The 21,362-nt window shown below is 37.2% G+C and overlaps 1 protein-coding gene across 1 annotated transcript in view; it reads left to right on the top strand.

The window, feature by feature from the left end:
* The window catches only part of LOC110027919 (long-chain-fatty-acid--[acyl-carrier-protein] ligase AEE15, chloroplastic-like), a 131,990-nt gene that overhangs the window by 27,428 nt on the left and 83,200 nt on the right, over positions 1-21,362 (top strand). The window contains exons 2-4 of the mRNA XM_020729565.1: positions 2,874-3,065; positions 4,133-4,247; positions 4,809-4,896. Coding sequence (XP_020585224.1) covers positions 2,874-3,065; positions 4,133-4,247; positions 4,809-4,896 — 395 coding nt within the window. The remainder of the gene's footprint in view (positions 1-2,873; positions 3,066-4,132; positions 4,248-4,808; positions 4,897-21,362) is intronic.

Raw genomic sequence — 21,362 nt, 5'->3', positions numbered from 1 at the left:
ACGTTATCTACAACTGGAGCTGAGTACATGGCAGTAGCTGAAGCTGCTAAAGAAGACTTATTGTTTACTAGGCTAATAAAGGAACTGGGCATTGAGCAAGGTGGAGTTCAGTTGCATTGTGACAGTCAGAGTGCTATTTATCTGGCTAAGAACCAGGTGTACCATGCGAGAACCAAGCACATTGATGTCAGGTATCACAAGATCAGAGAGTTGATTGCTTCTGGGGAGATATTGTTGCAGAAGGTTCATACTGATGAGAATGCAGCTGATATGTTGACCAAGCCAGTTACTATCAACAAGTTCTTGCATTGCTTGGACTTGTTGAATGTTTGCAGTTGCTAGAGAAGCATGATGACCCAACCCACAGTGGTGCAGGTGTAACTCCAGGTATTTTTCTCCTAAGAGGCTGGATATTCGCCAAGGTGGAGATTTGTTATGGTATGACTCATATACCATAAAGGGACAGACGCTGGATCGAAGTGGAGCGGAGCGGAAGAATCTGTCCAAATCGGGAAGTTACGTGGGTTGGGGGTCCGAGGCGGGGACAACGCCCCGCGGTACGGTACAGGGGTAATGTTGTAATTACGTATTGTACCTAGGGTTTACTCCTGGGGTTATAAATATGTCTGTTAGTAACCCCAAGAGGTATCCATCTATTCTGTAACCTCTTTTCTGAATATTGAAAGTAAGCCGCCGCTCTGCTCCCGAAGATGTAGGCATCTTTGCCGAACCTCGTTAAATCTGTGCTCTTCTGGATTTGTGTCGATTATTGTTTTTCTTCGCCCTAATTTTCTCAACAATATATCATGTAGCCATCAGTGTGATTCTATCGCACCATATTAGTTGTCATAATTTGTTGCATTATAATTCTAGCATCAATATTGTAGTCCTGATGACTTATGTTAGTTGAGATATTAACGCATTGCTTATGGATTGATTAACATTGGATCCGACAGTGCCATTTGGTATATGTGTAGCTTCTTATTATGCAGATTTAGTTGCTTGCAGTGCTGGTTGATCTGGTTGTTGGATAGACTTAATTACTTGCGTGACTTGAGCTGCGATATTTATTTGTAATGTCTGTGTAAAGCTTTGTGTCATCATCTCCATGAGAGTATCAATATTGGGAGTTAGTGTTCCAGTAGTCCCGATAGGTTGAGTACGATCAACACAATGACAACTTGAAGAGCGGGGGCTTCTAGGGGAATTTATAATCTCTGTAGTAACTCTTGAGACTGCTGTCCTATGAGTGGCAGCAGCAACTCTTCTCTTTAGCACTGCTCTATATAAATGAAATCACACAAAATCAAAATAAATTAAGTAACCAAATAATCATATAAATAATATAATAAGACAATAATAATTATTACAAATAGTCTAAAATAACATATCCCACTGCGAAGCCTTACAAAGATAAGGAATATTAAAAGCAAAATGTGGCTATGATGTTATTCTCTCACACCCCAGGTTTGGAAGTTAGTGCATCTCGACAGCATAAGGTGTGTGAAAAATTATAAATTTTTTTGTGCTCACAAAAGGAAAAATTAATATACAAGAAATAAAAATAATAACATTAAATAAGAAAAAAATACAAACACTATTTTTATTTAAGAACTAGGGCTCAATTACTAATACAATCATTGAGCCGAAACACAATGCAAATAAGGAATCAAAATTAGAAGTGTATTAATAAAAGTATCCAAACTCAAAAGAAGTACGAATAAACTATTATTTAAACTTAACATACCATATAAGCTTAATGCTGAAAAGTCGGCTCCTGTGACAATGGTGCACCAAAGACATTTGTAGAACCTTTGACACTGTTCTGTGATGATGTTTTACAAATCAACATTTTATTACTGAAGATATCCTTAAGGTTTTTTTATTAAAGGAAGATAAAAGGAAATCATCTAGATATGAATATGCTGAAAGAAGATTGAATACAAATTTCTTAAATCCTCACCCAAGTAGAGAGTTCACTTGCTTCACCATGTATTTTACAGTGCTTGGGTTTCTTGAAGCTTCGACCATGGGAGAATGTAAGAAAGGATACCTTTGTAAGACAACACAACTGTGTCATAATTTGATTAAATTTTGGGCATACAATAATCTCTTATTTTGGAAGCGATATATAAACTCATAAAAAATGGTTGCACGGTAGGTTTTGACTAATTTATGTGGCTAGCCTTGCTTGGATAAGTGTAAGTTTGCCTCCTCTTTAATTTGGTGACTTTTAGCCTTTCATTTTCTTCATGAGTTCACTTGAGTTTTCTTAAATCCAGTTTATAGTGTTATTTGGCCATGTGTTTGGACTAGTTTGATGTAGATGTTAGCCTCCAATATTTATATTTGAGTAAAGTAGCCGACTTTTGGTTTGGCCATCCCTAATTGAGAGCTTCTCAAATTGCTCTAGCTATGAAAAGTGTGGCAACAACTTGTTTTTGCGTATTTGGACTGGGGGAGGTAGCAGCTTCTTGTGGTCATGTTGGACGGCTGCAACTGCTTCTTGATAGAATTAAGAGGTCTAGGGAGCCCCCGTCTTACCCCCTGTTGTGTGTGGTCTCAATCTACTTTGTTGCAGGAGGTATCAAACAGTGAGGCGAAGATATGTGATGGCAAGAGGCGCATGATGATAGGGCATGTATATGAGAACACGAGGTAAAAGGTGATTAGCCACAGCAGTGTTTGTGATGTCCATTTGAGATCCCTTATTAAATTTTGATCTTTCATGCTGCAAGATTTGATTGTATTAAGATGTGTTGCGCTGTGAGAATTTGAGGTTTGGCTTGACCAAAATATCTGTCATTTTAGAATGCTTTATTGTGGTAAACGTTATTTTTTTTCTTGTTAAACAGTTCTTACTTGCAATGCAGGTAAACCGTGTGTTTAGAAGAAAATGCTCGCCTATATTGGAGGCGAATTTGTTGTCGAATGCTAAGCCTTTGGACTCGAATGAGTGGAGGGTAGTTCCAGATATTTGGAAATCAACAGCAGAGAAATATGGGCATCGGAAAGCTTTGGTGGATCTCTACCATGATCCTCCCACAGAGCGAACTTACAAGCAGGTAAGTAAATGTTGCTTCCTTTTTCAGCATCACATTATAATAGTTTTTCTGATTGATTAATTCTGTCTTGCATTTCATGCGATGGACAGTTGGTAAATTCTAAATTGAGAAAAGTGATAAAATGGTTCTCCAACTATTTGAAGGGCTTCATTTTAGTCCCTGACTTTTAAAAAGTGTTAAATTAATCCCAATCTACTGAAAAAAAAAGTTGAAATAGTCCCATCGTTAAAAAACCTATGAAATTGGGTTATTTTTGGAATTATGTTTTAAGTATGTCTGGGCCAAAATCCAAGAGTATAAGTATTCAATATATATCAAATAATTATGATTATTTTAACGTAATCAACACGATTAGATTTGTTTAATTATGACTATTTAAAAAGTATTAAATAATTAAGAACATTAATGTTTGGTACCTCCCATCTTCAAAGAATATTAATGTAGTTTTATTAATAAATTTGTGGCATATATGTAAATGCCACCTTTTCTTATGCTTCTTTTTCATTTTCTCCTATCTTTGCGTACCTATTGATGGATTGAAATGGCACCAAAACTAAAGTTTTATGACTCCTGTTATTTTATTAGCAATTAACCTATTTAATTTTTAAGTACTTATTTTCTTAGAAACTAAAATTTATGATGTTTTATATTCGTGAATAACTTTTGTGTACACCAACTTTTTGTCACCATTCTAAAATGCATTTTGTGGGTTTTAGATTTTGAGAAATTAGCTGATAATCGAGGAAAACACATTATTTATGATGTAAGTGCCATCTGACAGCTTGAATGACATGCTATTCTCTGCACTGAGTCCTCAATTCTGATGAAAACCCCTATATTAAACCATGTTAGAGGTCCATGACAATGTTTGGCATCCACTTATTTTATGCATTGCCCATAAAAGATTGAATAATAAAATGATGGCTTTGCTAGGTTTGGAGTAAAACTAGTTGTAGCGTGCTTGATCAACAACCTTGCACTAGCATATCTCTTTCATAGGATGCAGCACAGTTATATGGCATTCGGAACATAATTTTTTTCTTAGTATTTCCTTTTCCCTTTGGCAGCTTGAGCAGGATATTTTGGATTTTTCTGAAGGTTTAAGGGTTGTTGGTCTTCTTCCAGAAGAGAAGATAGCACTATTTGCTGACAATTCATCCCGGTGGCTTGTTGCAGATCAAGGTGCTTCCTCATTATTTTCATCTTGATTTTTTATCTGCTAAGTTTATATCTAGAAATGATCATCTTCACTATTTATATTAGTAGAATACCTATATACCAATATTTCATTTCAGTTTTACTTAAAACTCTCCAACCTATGCTCTTCCAAATTTTGGCTCTCTGTTATTGCCATTTTAATGTCTCAAATTGGGGTGCATGTGCACAGTCATCGCTACGGAAAGCTAAACATTTTATTGGTGGTAATCCAATAGTTTCATCCAAATATCAGCCCTAGCTCCATGGAAATAAATATTTGCTTCATTCATGTAGGGGTTATTGTCTTACTGGAAATGCAAATTTATTCCAAACTCAACTATGGTTGATACCTGAAATTTTGTTGACAATCATATTATCATCTCACTTATACAGTTAAACATTTTAAGAAGTTGTATGGTTTCATTCCATTACATTGTTATAAATTTGAAGCATAGGCAAGCATTGTGCTTTGGAGTAGAAAACGATGATAGTGTATAATGATTAAAAATTTAGGTCTTGCATCATTTAATTGTTGATACGTTTCAGGTACCATGGCTACTGGTGCTATTAATGTTGTTAGAGGGACGAGGTCATCTAATGACGAGCTAGTGAAAATTTATAACCATTCAGACAGGTAGCTGGTGAATTCTAATAACTAATTCTGCGTGGATCTTAGAATTAATGTTACTATAAGCAGTATTTGGTTTAGCCATGCACTTAATTTTTTTGCTTCGTCTTCTTTGAACTTCACTTTCTCATTTGAAGCTCTGTTGTTGTAAATATAGAAGAATAATGCACATTTTTCTTATTCCAATTGTTAGAAGAGGTGAAATATTTATAGGAAAAAAATGATCTAATTTGTGAGCCTAAACTAGAAATAAACTAAGAGCCAAGTATACTGATAACCGGCCCTTAGACGAAGGGAAAATTATAAACAAAATGCATTTAATAAATTGCAACGAATCAGTTGATGAATGTAACCTTTTAATTTTTTTCTCAATAGGAATATGTGTGTGTGTGTGTGTGTGTGTGTGTAATTTCAGATTGGAGGGGAATTAAAGGAGGTTAAGTGTGCAAGCTAGAGGTGGAAGATTGACCCGAGCAAACTTCGTTAAGGAAAATTTGGGTTTATATAATGATTTAATTAATGAATTTTAACAGCAAAAATAAATTGCAACGAATCAGTTGATGAATGTAACCTTTTAAATTTCTTTCTCAATAAGAATATATATAGACATGTATAAGGCAACGATGGTTTCTTTGGCTCTGCTAGGGTTTCTGGCGATTTCATGGAGCTGAGCTTATGTGGTCATGGAACGGTCTTACGCCGGCGTCACCGTCGATGGCAATGCTAATGGTGTCTCGAATAACCTGGTTTTCCTTCCCGCTTACCACAACTCGCTAGCCCTCGTTAGTGAGTTTAGCTTCATCATGCTACTTGATAAAAAAAGGAGGTAAGCTCGCTCTTTTCCTTTCTGATTCTGAGAATGCTAATCTGGCTACATCCTGTCGTTTCGTTCTGGTGGGGAAATTCGTGTATGGTCATCCTAAATTGGAATTTCTCCGAAAATATTTTGAACTCATAAAACTGGTTGGAGGTTGGAAAATCGGCCCCTTTGGATGGTAGGCACATCTTGATTCAATCGACTAGCGAGGAAGATTATACACGGCTTTTTGTCCGTCGTTTGGTGCGGTTTGATGATTTTGTTATGAAAATATTGAAGTGGTCGGTTGATTTCGAACCTAAAGCCGAACCCCCTATTATTTCCGTGTGGATCAGACTCCCTGGTTTGAAGGTTCATTTATTTAATCGCGAGATTCTGTTTTCTTTAGCTGCAATGTTTGGAAAACCTCTAAAGATAGATTCCCCTACCTACACTTTATCTAGACCTTCTATGGCTAGAATCCTTATTGAGCATGATATAACTTTACCACCTCCTGAAGAGGTTTGGATCGGCTCTGCGCACAATGGTTATTGGCAATAGGTGATATTAGAGCAACATCCCTCTTATTGTACACACTATCGTATGTTTGGCCATGGTCCCATTCAGTGTTTTCACTTACATCCCGAGTTGCGGAAGCGGAATATGGTGAATCATAATAGTGAGCCTATTACAAAGTGCATCCACCACCCCCAACCCACACTGTCTCTGCGGAAGAATTGATTCCGACTATTCATGCTGACATGAATACCAATTATATTGGGCCTACTCCTCGAGTTAGGGGTGCGGATATAGCTCCTTCTGAGGTTGGATTTCATACTGAACGGGAAATTACCACTCCTTCGTCTAAACATATTGACCCTATTTCTCCTCGAGTTAGGAGAGCGGATCAATCTTTTGAGGAGGTTAGTCTTCCTAATGTCCGGGAAGCTACCCCCCACCTCCTGAAACTACTAATCATTTTGAGGATGCTATGCTCCATCCTGACCCTGCTGCGGTGGCCTTCGACATCCCTTTGAAGGAGGTTTCAAATATAACGAGGGAAGAATGACAAGTTCAGAAATATCGCAGAAAAAATCATAAAGGCCATAATGAGTTAGAAAATCTCAAGATGGGAAATGCATTGCCTGATGCGGATCATTATTATTCGAAGGGTGATCATGGACATATCCGGACTAGATCTTCTAGAAAGGGTAAGTTGTCTATCCATGTTTAATGTCTTAATTTGGAATATCAGGGGAGTTGCGGATCCTTACTCCCTTAACAAACTTAAATTAGTGACAAGGATTTATAAAGTTGACATTTTCTCTATTTTGGAACCTATGGTATCTTTTCCAGATATTCGTATTCTGAGTAAATTCAACCATTTTTCTTTCTTTAGTAATTTCTCTTATAAGATTGGTTGTTTTGGCGGAAGCACATCACAGTTAATATTATTGTTGATGATAGACAATTTGTGCATGTCTATTTTTCAATGGATGAGTTTTCGGGATGGCTGACATTCATATATGTTGGTTCATCTACTTCTGCCAGATAAGACCTTTGGCACAAAATCTCTAGTGTGGGAGCGTTAATCCAAGATAATTGGATGGTTGGCAGGGATTTTAATATGATTATGCATGATTCTGAGAAATTTGGAGGAAGGAGAGTGGACCCCGCCTTGATAGATAAATTCAACGGGGCTATGAAAATTGCATGACTTTTTTGATTTGGGTTTTGTAGGTTCCAAGTTCACTTGGAAAAGGGGGAAACTTTTTTAATGTCTTGATAGGCTCTTGCTATTCAGTCGTGGATTACCTCTTATGGCTTCTCACAAGTACAACATCTTTGTAGTTCTGGGTCTAATCATAATCCCCTCCTCCTTTCCTTTGATTTTTTCAAAAAGTTTTCTATATATCACTTCAGATATTTGAATGTTTGAGCAAGACACGATGATTTTATGAGACTTATTGCAGCTAATTGGAGATGTGTTGAGGTGGACAATGCTTGGCTTATACTTTGGAAGTTACATAAAAAAGTGGTGTCTGCTTTGAGAACTTGGAACTGGGAAGTTTTTGGGGCTGTCCATGCAAGGGTCACAATGGTTGAACATATGGTCACTATGTTATAGGCTCTTGATGAATCTTCTGTCGATCTAGTTCCTCATCTTCAGGAAGCATATAAAGAGTTGTCAGAGGCTTCTCTTTGGGAGGAAGAGTTGCTGCAACAAAAAGCTGGGGAGATAGACTTTACTCAAGGTGATAGAAATACAAAGTATTTTCATGCATGTATTAAACAACGTAGGACTCTCAACATCATTGCTAAAATTAAGAATGCTACTGGAAATTAGATAACTAGGGATGAGTAAGGTGAGAGTGTTGTTCTTTATTTCTCCAAGTTTTTTGAAGCGCGTGAGACCTCAGGCACTATTGAGACTCATCTTTTTGATGATGTGAGACGGTACACGGAGGAGCTAGATCTATGTGGCATTCCTACGGGTGAGGAGATATTTATTGTGCTTTTGGAAATTAATTGTAATAAAGCCCCTGGTCCGGATGGATTTACCTCTGATTTTTACACTAAATGCTGGAGTAGTGTTAAGAGAGAAGTTGTGGAATCCATTCAAAGTTTTTTCAGGGGCGAGGCCCCTGCTAATTACTTATTTGCTGTCACTCTTGTCCTCATCCCTAAATCAACTCAAAAAACTCCTTGGGAGCATTTTATACCTATATTTGTTACATCTGTTGTAATGAAAGTTATTAGTAAACTTTTGGTTAGAAGGATTCAACCTCATCTTCTTCATTTAATATCTCCGAATCAATCTGCTTTCATCCAAGGTTGGGGGATTATTGATAATATTATGTTTGCTCAAGAACTAATTTATGATAATGAAGAAAGATGCAGAGGTGGCAACTTGATTACTAAATTGGATATCCGTAAAGCATATGACTCTTTAAGCGGAGATTTTGTTCTTGCTGCCCTTAAAGCAAGAGGTTTTACTCCTGATTTCTGTAAGCTAATTCACACCTGGCTTCACTGTAATAAGTATAACATCCTCCTTAACGGTAATTCTCATAGTTTTTTTAGTGTTGGTCGTGGGATTAAGCAGTGTGACCCCTTATTCCCTACTATCTTCATCTTGGTCTTTGATTAATTCTCTCGATTGATTAATGTTCTTTATAGTAAAGTTCTTACTTTGCACTACGCCCATAAATCAAAGGTTCTGGTCACTCATTTGGCTTATGCTGATGATGTTATTTTGTTTTTTAATGCCAGCAAATAAGCTATCAAGAAAAATATATTAATTATTGGAAAACTTCTAGTTGGTTTCTGGGCTTATTTTTAGTGCAAATAAATGTCACTTGTATATGGGCAACACCGTCGATTGTGGAAACGCTAGTTGGGTTGCCAATTTTACAGGTTCTCTCATTGCTCTTCCGCTAAAATACCTGGTGGTCAATTTACTCAAGGGTAGGAGAAGGCAAACTCAATTAGATGAGGTCGTAGAAACAAATCCTTGATTGGAAAAATAATTTCTTGTCATTTGGTGGTTGTATTACTGTGCTTAAGAGCATCCAACAGAGTTTGTCGTTGTATGCGTTACAAGTTCTACAAACTAAAAAGAGTACACAATTTGTCCTTGAAAGATGTTTCAATAATTTCTTATTGGAGGGTGGCCACTCCGGTAGGAGGTGGTTGCTTTGGAAGAGCATTTAGAAACCGACTTACACAGGTGGGTTAGGCTTTAAATCGCTTCATCATATTGCCAACATAAACTTTTTCAAATCATGGTTTAAATTTCGGAAAGGGGACTCCTTGTGGGTTGTGTTCATGCATGGTAAATATTGCCATAATATCAACCCTCCTTGGCTAATTGGCGGATGGGTGATTGTAGGGTGTGGAAGAAGCTGTTACAAATTAGAGAGTGGGCTAAGGATTTTATTTATTGGGAGCTGGGGTGTGGTAACCTCTCTTTTTGGCATGATTGCTGGGCCCAGATTCCTTTGCATTTGAGAGAGGAGGTGCATTTTAATCTTCTTGTTTTTGACACTTAGCTGGATGGTAATTGGAATCTTCCCCTTCTTACGCAGTTGGTGGGTTTTGAGAGTGCACAATATATTTTTTCTATTTCTTATGAGCCTGATTTGAAAGATACTCCGGTATCGAAATTGTTAGCAAAAGGTTCGATTACTAAAATTTTATATTATGCTTTACATACCTTTAATGAAAACCCTTGGGGAGAGTGTTTGGAGTTGGGCTTTAACCCTTTTATGTCTTTCTTGGCGTGGAGGGTTTTTCATTGTGTAATTCCTTGTGATGATATTTTAAAATTGAAAGGCTTGAGGCTTGCTTGTCTATGCCTGTTTTGTAATGCTATAGAGGATTTTATTGAGCATCTTTTCTTCTTATGCCCATTTTCACTGTTCATTTGGCGGAAGACTGGTTGCTGGTTCGGTTGTAATTTTTATTTAAAAGAATAAACCAAAAACTGAAGGCCAAAAATGAAAAAAATTGAAATTAAATGGAAGATTTATGAAATTAAATTGATATTATATATGTAAGATATGTAATTCTTAATGTCTGCTTGTAACCAAACTTTAACCAACAACTAAATTTCAGTTTGTTCATAATCGAACCGTTTAATTCGAAGTAAGCTTTTGTTTAGTATGTTTGGTTTTATTGAAAATTTGATTGATTTGGTGTTTTGGATTTCAGATTTCGATTGCAATCGGTTTGACCAATTTAAAAATAGATCCATCCAAATTGACCAAATGCTCACCCTTTATCCCAACCCGCTCCTACACCTTTTGAGAACCCTAGAACGGTGTTATTTATTATCAAAGTCAAATTTCAATTCTAATCCTAGATCTATGTAGATCTAAATTTTATTTTTCAAATCCTAATTCCATAAAAACTAATCCTTCTACCTCCACCAAAACTATCCTTACACCATCCACCTGATTCTTAAACTTTTGACCAACCCTAATTAAATCCATAAATTTACACTGGGCTAAACTCAAATTACAAGAAACTCGCTGATTTTGGAAGAAGACAACATGTAGATATCACATGTAGTAATAATGATGACCTACTGGATGGAGAAGATGACACAAATCCTTTTCCTTAAGAAGCATCAAGCGCCGAAAAGCCAATGCCACATCAATTCAACATTGAATATATTAAAATAGAGGATGAATTTGGAGTGAAGGTTGATTTACTTCCCATTGCTTGATGTTTTTTCCTATAAAGCACCTTAAGAGGTCCCCTTCACTCTTGTTCACCACTTCTATTTGACCATCTGTCAGCGGATGAGTTGTTGAGTTGAATTGAAGTTTAATACCAACGGCTGTCTCTAATTTCCCTACAGGATTCTCTAGAAGTGACTTAGGAGCCTAACGTCTATATTAGATGTAATGGTTCAAGGTATTCATATAACTTTACGATCTCCCTGGAGTATAAGCCATCAATATGTGATGCATCCTGTGTCCGGTGACATTAGATGAAGTGAGCCATCTTCAAGAACCTTTCAACTACAACTATCACCGACTCTTTATTCCACCGCATCCTCGAAGACCCAGCATAAAATCTATACTAATGCCCAAATAGCCTATGGTACCAGTAATTGTGTGTATAATCCCGTATTCTGCCTTTTGGCTTTGGCTAGGTGACAACTCTGCACTGTTGGACATATTGCTCCACATCTCTTATTAGTCGGGGAAAAAGTGTTTCTTCATTGGTAAGAGAGACTTTTCTATGCTAAAATGCCCTGTTAGGCCCTCGTTGTGACTCTTGGATGATGGACTCAATGAGCATCTGTGAACACACAACCTGTTATGATGGCATAAGTAGCCATCAGCTCTGTGGTACTATCTCATAAATTTTTCCCAACACTGTTCCCAAATCTCCTTGAAATCCTCATGTTTTGTAGAACTCCATTACCACCTCGAATCCCACAACGCTGGTCTGCATGGAAGTTATTAGCAGATGGCGGCGGCTTAAGGCATCCTCTACTCGGTTCTGACTTCCTTATGCTTAAGCACAAACTGGAACGATGCCAAGAACTCAATTCAGGAATCACGCCTAATCCTTAGCTTGCTCTGGCTATTCAAGAATCTCAGGGCCTCGTAATTTGTGAATAGTGAACTCGCTCGTCAGTAGGCAGTGACTCTAATGTTGACGAGCTCTAACAATGACATAGAACTTCTTGATGTATGTAGAATAGTTTCTCCAGTACTCTTTCAACTTTTCACTGAAAAAGGCTATGGGACGTCCTTCGTGGCTCAATATTGCTCCGATCCGGATGTTAGAAACATCACACTTCACCTCAAACAACTGATTGAAGTCTGATAAGCTAACACTAGGGCCCGTGTCACCTTGTTCAGAATGTCAAACTTGGACTGGACTGGCATTATCCACTGGAACTTCTTACCTTTCAAAAGCTTTGTCAGGGGCGCTGTAATGGTGCTGAAGCTTTTGATGAACCTATAAAAGGTTGCCAACCCCAAAATTGCCTCAGCTTTTTAAAGGACTGTGGGGGTGTCTTACTCTCGATCGCCTCTGTCTTCATAGGGTCCATTTGAATGAATGTACTAGATAAAATGTAATCCAAAAAAACATACCCGCGTTGTCATGATGCAACACTTCTTCGATTGGACATATTGTTTTTCTGCTCGTAGGATCTTTATCACTAGTCCTAGATACAGCAAGTGCTCCTCTAACCTGTTGTACCCGAGGTTGTCGTCTAAGTAAATGACTATGAACTTCCCTATGTAAACTCGAAACGTCGGGTTCATTATCCTCATGAATGTGCTAGGAACATTGGACAACCTAAAGGGGGGCATGACTGTCTACTCGAACAACCCATCTTTGGTCTTGAAGGCCATCTTCCACTCATCCCCGATCTCATTCTGATATGGTGTTATCCACTGCGCATGTTGATTTTGGAAAAGGTAATGGCACCATGCAACTTGTCCAATAGATCTTATAGGTGAGGTAGAGTAAACTTGTACTTTGATGATGATTTTGTTGATAGCTCGACTATCAATGTACATACTCATTGACCTATCCTTCTTAGGCACCATCAAGCGGGAACAACACATGGGCTGATACTCTCTCACACCAACCCTCTTGCAATGAGATCCTGCACCTGGTTTGCAAGTCCTCGTACTTCACTAGTGTAAGTTTGTAAGCAGATTTGTTTGGTAGTATCGATCCAAGGATAAGATCAATGGCGTGCTGAATATTTCTAAGTGGGTTAGGCCCTTTGGTAGGTTATCAGTCATCACATCTTGAAATTTGGCTAGCAGTGGCTAGATTATCTCTGGTGGTTTAGTCTTTTCTTCAGTTCCCTCTAAGACGACTAAGGCCATTGCCATCGGGGCTTCTCGTACTGCTGGCAAAAAAGATGCACGTGAGATCTTAGGATTCTCTGCAACATGCATTACTGATTCTCCGGAATCCTTGATTGGTAAGAGAACGATGTGTTTTCCCTCCTTTGTGAACGAGTAAGTGTTCATGAACCCATCGTGCTGAGCCTTGTGAATGAACTACCACAACTTGTCCAATAGAATGTGACAGGCATCCATGAGCACCACATCACACCACATATGATCCTAGAAATATTTTCTAATGGAAAGCTCTACCAAGCACTGCTAATAATCCACTTTTATTTGATTCCCTTTATTCACCAAAGTCACAGAATAAGTTGGGATTTTTTATGCGTAGCCAAGTCCAACTTTTTCATCCTGAAAGCGGAGACCACATTCTCATAGCTCCCTCTGTCGATCATGAAGCTACACACTTTCCCCCTTACTGTACACCTGGTGCGGAAGATGTTGTGCCTTAACCACAAGTGATCCTTCCATGGTTCTGTTTGTAGAACTCTTCTCACAACTAGCATCTTTCCTTCATCTTCATGGAGTTGATATTCCTCATCCCGTTCCTCAGCTGTCTCTTCATCCCTCACTTCCTCCACGACACCTTGCTTGGTGAATGAGAGAACTTGGTTCGTTGGGCATTCGGAGGCGATGTGTCCATACTCGTGACATCTGAAACATTTTCTGACTAGAAATGTGTTGGGCGTACTATTCTTCTCAGGCTTCTTCCTACTATGATCTATCTTGTTATTCACCAATCCATTTTCGCAACTCCTCCAGGCGTGTTTTGTTAATGCTACCAGTTACAGGGGGCTGTCCAAATGTGGGTGGGTATCTTTTCCTGTTTCTGTAGTCCACATTCAGTACTATAAGTCTACATGTACCTCAGTGTCTAATAGATTTGTAGCTAGACCACATTGCTTATGATAGCCTTTAGGCCTCCAATGTACCTATCTATTGTATGCTCCTCTTTCTCAGTCAGTTCATATTTAAACTTGCGTAGCATAAAGCCTGTGGTATACTCCTCGATTGATAGTTCCTTCTGTTGCAGATAGTGGATCTTCAAGAAAATATCCTGACAGTAGTGCAGGGCAGGTACTATCACGACATTGCCTTCTTCATTATCTTCTAAGTAGTAATTTTATCCCTTTTTTCTCATTCTCTCCCTCCCTCATCAGGTTCTTCCATCACAAAGAATCTTTTTTTTTTTTTTCAGCTTGATGGGGGCAAGCTTCACTTTTATATTCCTAGACACCTCCTTGTATTCAAATTGACCCAAATCCTTTGCGTTAGCCAACCTTAACACTCTCCTGCCCTGGTTAGCCACCTAGGATACTAATCAAATCACCCAAGACCCAAGAATTGAGCCATGGACCAAGGGTCCCCTAAATTAGTGGATTTCTTCCTAAATTTGACTAAATCATAAGGATTCTTCCCACCAATCTTCCCAAGCCCCCAACTATCACAATTAAACCTTTTGGCTCCCCTGACCTAGCTAGCCACCAGCTCAGCCCTGGCCGGCCGGCCTAGTTGCCGGAAAACACCATTCCCGAGAGGGCCCAAATGGATCAAACCTAAGATTAGGACTTTTTGAGATGGTTCGACTTCATTGGTCACTTGCGCCGTTTATCCTTCCACATAAGCTTCCTCTCTGCCCCATGGCTTGCTTTGGTGGCAGTCATGACTCCCTCTATAAATAGGACCCTTCTCACGGTCAAGAAAAAAAAAAAAAACTAAGAAAAACTCTGACAAATTGTTTCCAGAGACTCCAAGCTTTCCTAAGTTCAATCCAATCATTTCCCAGCCCAGCCCCCTCCACCACTGTCTGAGCTCAATTCCAGAGCTCAAAATTCGGTCAGAAACAGGACACCTCGCCACATTCCACCAAACTTCAAATTAACCTTTCACTGAGCTTCACCAGAGCTTAAGGAGAAGTTCCCCACTCAAACCCCATCACTTTGAGCCCTCCAACCCACTGTTCGACCAAGGCCACACCACCTGTTGGTCGAGCTCATACTTGGAGCATTCACCAGAGGGAAGTGCGACTTCCAGGAGGTTCGTTGGACTCCACTGAAGCTTCTACAAGCACCCACCCAATCGAGGCCTTATCTCTTGGGCAAAGGTATAAACTCTCAACCCTAATATTTGGCTCGGTTTGGGCCTTTGTGAAGAGAGCTTGTATTTCATACGCATGTAGCCGTATACATGCATTCGTCTTGAGTAGATGAATGTGTACGAACAAACCTGAAGTCATGCGGTTCACGGGTTATGACCACCGGGGACGATGATCATAAGCCATCGATCACGCGTGTATCAGTTGGACGGTCCAGATCTCGTCAGAAGAAATGAGGGGACGATAACCATGGGCTGACGAGGCGCTGAGGTGGATTGCGACGTCGAATGAAGGAGCATCGCGTGGAAAGTTTGACGCGTACGAGGATGGCGTGGCGGCTGACTCGGATAAGTAGAAAAATAGGAATTTTGATTTATTTTAATTCCAGAAGTTAGGAAATTCATTTCTTTGCATAGAAAATTTATAAAAATAAAATAAAAATACCCTGTTGTTCAGTGAATAGAAGCGAGTAGTGTGGAACAAAATTAAAAATTATTTGGTGTCTCTGATTTTTAATTAATTAAATAACCTCTGCAATGTTTTAATTTTAATTAAGTGTATAATAATTGTCACGACTTGTTATTTTAGGAGCCCCATGGCAGTATAGGTATTTTGTGATTTTTCTAAAGTCAGAAAGCATCTCTACACATGTAACCTTAATTTCTAAGTTTGGATGGTTATTTTGCTTAATATAAATATATAAATTAAAATATAAATCAGAAAATCATAGGATTTGTTTTGGTAGGTTCCTTATGATCAAATGACTTTTGAAAAATTAGAAATTAAATTTTAGTATTTATATAAATCACTATAGGTAATTAACCGTAAAAACTCATAAAAATTAAAACTTAATTTTTTTATTTTTAAAAAATTATCAAAATCAATTTCACACTATAAATAATACTTATTTTAACCCATTGTAAAAATTTAAAATTTATTTGATTTACTTTTAACACTAAAGTTGATTTTCTAAATAAAATGATATTCTTGACATTAAAATAATTTTAATAAATTAAATATAATTAGGAAAATTATGAAAAATGATTTTCTGAGTTTTATGTGATCAGGGGCACTTAATAAAAATAAAAATTATTTTGAAATAAATACTTTATTTTTGAGCCAATTTTTGAATTAAAAATAATTAAAAATTTCAAAAAATTGAAAATGCACCAAATTATTTTTAATTACTTCCATATCACTTGATACTCATTAGAATATTTTTCCTAATTTTTCTAAGTTAAATATAAATTTTTAAAGGCTAAAAATATATTTTTCCTAATTTGTCATTAAAATAACTATAATAAATAAATTAAAAATCAAAAAAATAAAAGTTTGTTTCTCTGAGCTCTTTGGACTTAGGGAAATTTAATAAAAATGTAAAAAATAATTTTTGTGATTAAAACATATTTTCTATTTAATTAAATCATTAAAATCAATAAATAATTAAAATATAATTTGAAAAAAAATATGAAATTTTGTTAAGTGGTTATCTGACCTAGGTGAACCTCCAATAATTTTCTCGTGAACAAAAATCTCACTTTGATTAGTTAAATAAATTGATATTGGAAATACTATATTCTAAATTAAAATAATTATTTAAATTAAATTAAACTTGAAAAAATCACATTTTCCCCTCTAATATCTTAATTGACCCATGAATGTGGTACTCTAAAAGTTTCAAAATCATTTGAATTATATTTAATGAGTTATGAAGTGGAGAGCCCCAGGGGCAGAATGATAATTTTAAATTTTGGTGTCTTAATCAAAATTTAGGATTAACTAAGGGGAAATGAGTAATTTTGATTTAAATGAATTCTTTTGGATGTTTGAAACATAACGGGTTAGAAGGTAGAAACCAATTTGTTACATTTTGATGATAAGAATAAAATTGAAATTTCATTAATTTTCAGAATTTGGAAGTTAATTAAAATTAAGTGATTTTAAAGTGATGGACTTAGGTTAGGAAGATGATTATTCAGTTATTTGAAGCCCATGATTGTGTATAATATGATATTTTAATAAGAATACATATCACTTAAATTAATATTTTGATAATTACAAATTCACCCATGAAAATTGTTAAAGACTTAGTGGTGAGCTAGGCTTAATCCAAGATTGTTTAATGAAGTTTAAAAAAGTTTGATAATTAACACCTTTAAACACTACAAGCCCAACTTTAAACGTAGGTACAAAATTTTTAATGACTTAAGCTTGCTCTAGGGACATCTACTTATATAACTCTTAAGTAAAATATTAATTGATTAATTGAGTACCCCACTCTCGAGATAATTAAAAATATCAGGTTCAATGAGCATAAGGTGTATTAACTCATTAAAATTAAATTTAAAGCTTGGAATGATTAATTGAACAATATAATAGACTCAAATAGACTTGAAACACTTCAAAAGGAATTTAAAAGTTGTTAGGGATTGTTCCCCAGACGCTTTTATGACCTTTTGGATGTTTTGAAGGCTAATTGGGCTCATTATTCTTTGTTTAAGAAAATCATCCATTAAAACCTTTAGAGACTTACCAAGTTTTGACTTAGGGTTTAAGAGTCACACCTTCATCTGCCCTTGCAATTTTGTTTAAGTTTTTTTTTTCCGTCACAAGTTCTAATCTTTTAACGGGAGCAGCGAGAAGATCATATGTACGCTTTTATAGTGATATTTAATTGATGACATTTACTGCAATTTACTTTCGCTTTAAAATATTATACATGTTTGGTTGTAAACCTTACTTCACCTGCAAAACAAAACAAACATTTCAAAATCAATCAATATTTTTTTCAAAATTAAACAAGATTTTCAAAACAAAATAAAAAAAAAACATTTTCATAATACATCTTTTTGAATTTACCGAAGTCCTTCAGATGAGGTAACTCACGGTTGCTAACGAGATCACCTCGGTTTAAATAAGTTTAACAACTCGTTGAAGTTAAGTAAATTCAAAAGAAAATATTGATATCAGAATAAAGGAACCGTGAGATTCTAACCGGTGTCGTTCTAATCAACTTTACCCCCCTGGTTGAACTTAAACTTATCATTTAAAGTTATTAAATCTTAGACTTTAGGACTGCTACTTTTGCTGAGGAGCGTGGAGCTAACTTTGTGGGCAATCTTCTACAACAACAATCTACAACAACATAAGAATCTACAACAGCACATCTCTCTCTTTAGAATTAAACAACTCATAGGATTTCGAGGTTGTCCGCCTAGTGCGACATAAATCCTCAACTCATCTTTAGGCATTTTGCACAATCATATTATGTAATTTAAGCCCTAACTCGTTTTAGGATTCTGAGGTTGTCGTTTGTCACAACCTAAATCCTCTTTCAGACTATTTGTAGGATAGTCTTACACAAATGTAAGCCCTAACTAACAAAATTAGCAGGATGAAAAACTTAATACTATCTCATTGAAACTGAAGCCAAACTGTAGGACAGCTTCGGAAGTCACCGATGTTCTCCTTAGAATTTGGGATGACCCCTAATTTTTTCCTTCTTTGGATTCCGCAAATAAAATGTTTCAAATTTGAGTCTTTCCCATTTCGCACCTCTTTGTCCGATCTTTAAAAAGTCACATCCTTTTGAATTCCTTGAAGACAATATTTTCTTATCTAAATCGAGAGTTTTCTTAAGTGACTTTGATCATTAATATGTAATTGACTATAATGGGCTTGTTTTTATAGGGAGCTTCAAGAACCCAAATATTATAAATTCTATTTAATTCTTCATATTAGATAGAAGAACTTGTCGGTCAATATAAAAGTTTGCAGACCAAACAGATGTCATAAATTCTGTAGTTTATTTTATTGAGTCTCACTAACAAGTTGTCTGTCTATTCCTCGAGATAGGTGCATTACTTGCTGTGTTGTACTCAATGATTTAAACTATTGCAAATATGAAATCGGTTCGGTCTTGTATTTTCAAAAATTGAAATATTACTTTTTCCAAACTATATATATAAATTAAATCAAACAACTTTTAAAACCGGACTTCGAGATATCTATTCCGGTGACCGACAATTCCTAATTTGGCGATCGACAGACGGTGACTCCCTGGCCTTTAATTACATTGAGTCGCTGTAGTACTTGGTAAAATTTGACAATTGACTCCTCGACCATACAATTAGGTTTTGGGTGTGGGTTAGGTATTGGTGGATGCTAGAAATCCTATGGTAAGATTATAGTTAGACTAACTCTTATACCTAATGATACCAGAGTTAACCCCAAACAATAATAAGCAAAAATATTATTATCGGAACAAAGCCACCAAGCAGTACAACGACACGATGAAAGCTAAATGAGCACAATAATGACAATAGTTTCAATGAAAGTTGTATTGTGGAAGTTTGGTGGATGGAAGAGTGGGGGTAGGCTAGTCGCAAGATGGGGGATGTTAGGGACAGTCAGGATGATGAGGTGGAAGGGCGGTGGTGGTGAATGCGGGGAAGGGACTAGGTGACCAGTGATTAGGTTCGCAGGGATGATGCTGACTGGTGGTGGATTGTTGGCAAGTGGGTGGAGGATTCCGGTTGGACAAAAGCCAAAGGTTTGGAATCAACCCTGAGAGAGAGTAGACAATATGACTAGGGATGCAAATAAATTTAGTCTAGCTAGAGCCATGACAGGTTCGAACTCGACTTGTTTGTCAAATTGTGAGCTCGGGTCGAGCTCGAATGGCGAGCTCTAGATCGAGCTCGGCTTGTAGGGGAAGCAATTGGTTCGCAAGCTCAAATTAAAAATTCAATTTCAAGAGAGCTCATCAGAGAAAGCATTAGGAAGAGGAAGATGCAACAACTACTCATCGAAAAATGGATCAAAATGATCAGCGTTAGGCAAATCAAAGCTGACTCGCTAGTCAACAGACCTTGAGCTTGAGCTCGTTTAATAGACAAGGTCAAGTTTGAGGTTGAGATTGTGGCTCAATAAGCTTGGCTCGTGAACTCATTAATGAGCTGAGCTCAAGCTTGTTCGACTCATTTACACCCCAAATATGAAAGATGGCCAGAGAAAAAAAAAATGGAAAGGCGCGACTGAGTAGAGGAGGGAAATAATAACGGGAAGGAAAGGTTACTAGAAGTAGGGGATGGTAGATACAAACTCCTCATGACAAATTACAGCGAGAGCATATTCTCATCATCGGATGCAACCCTCATAGGGAGATTCAAAGACACCAATGCTATCTTGACAGGAAAACATGACAAAGATCACCCAAGAACACAAAAATAATACAAATTCTATTAGATGGCAAAGGAGTTGCTCACTGCTTTGGGTAGCGTGTTCAAACCCTAGGGTGGTCCCTAGTCAACCTTCCCTCTCCTTATTAAATTGGTCCAAAGCTGCTGTAGAAGCTGCTCATGGTCTAGCGTTCACATCTATTTCAGTGGGCTAAGTACTTGCTCTGCATCTCATTTATCTTCTACCATGTGGTAACCTGGCTCCTACTTTCTCTTTTTCACCCTTTTCTGATTCTCTCATCATAGAGAGGCACTATCCTTTAGTTTTATGACAAAAAGTTTCACTCTCATATCAGCTGACTTCTCTTTTGTAATAAATGAAATTTGAAATAAATAAAAATAATAAATAGAATACGTGTCAATTAGGAAAACACATCTCTCTACAGGGATTAAATCGCACACCTCTAATCATTATTTGACCATTAACTAGCAGAGAAGGGGAGCAACACCAATGAAGAGAAAAAGAGGAGAAATAAGAAGAGAAAGAAGGAATGGGGAAGTGTTCGACTCTGTCGAGGGGAAGGAAGTTTCCGGCTCTATTGTGGGGAAGGAAAGCCGAAGTCTAGGGTAAACCTTGTGTGTTCGCGTGTGGAAGCCTAAGGAGTCGTGAGTATCTCTTACCTGATTCAATGCCGAACCCAAACCGGAGGAGGAAGCGGTGTTGTGGCGGCACGCGGTGTCGGGTTGAGCCTTGATTGAAAATGAGAAAGGAAGGGGTCGAACTTCAACATTGTCCTTGCGCAGAGGAGAGGATGGGGCGCCGATGCCTGCAATCTTTGCGTACGACATGTGCAACAGAGGAGAAAGAAGTCGGTGGTTGAGCCGAGGCCAAAGGAGCAGAACCTTCGTGCGTGAAGTTAGGGCAGCTGATCGACAGTTATAAGGAAGAATTGAATTTTTTATTTATTTATTAAAGTTAATTAATTTATTTTTTTTCATATATATATATA

The sequence above is a fragment of the Phalaenopsis equestris genome, unplaced genomic scaffold, assembly GCF_001263595.1.
Source record: "Phalaenopsis equestris unplaced genomic scaffold, ASM126359v1 Scaffold000468, whole genome shotgun sequence".
NCBI lineage: Eukaryota > Viridiplantae > Streptophyta > Magnoliopsida > Asparagales > Orchidaceae > Phalaenopsis > Phalaenopsis equestris.
This window is presented reverse-complemented; position numbering and strand designations above follow the sequence as displayed.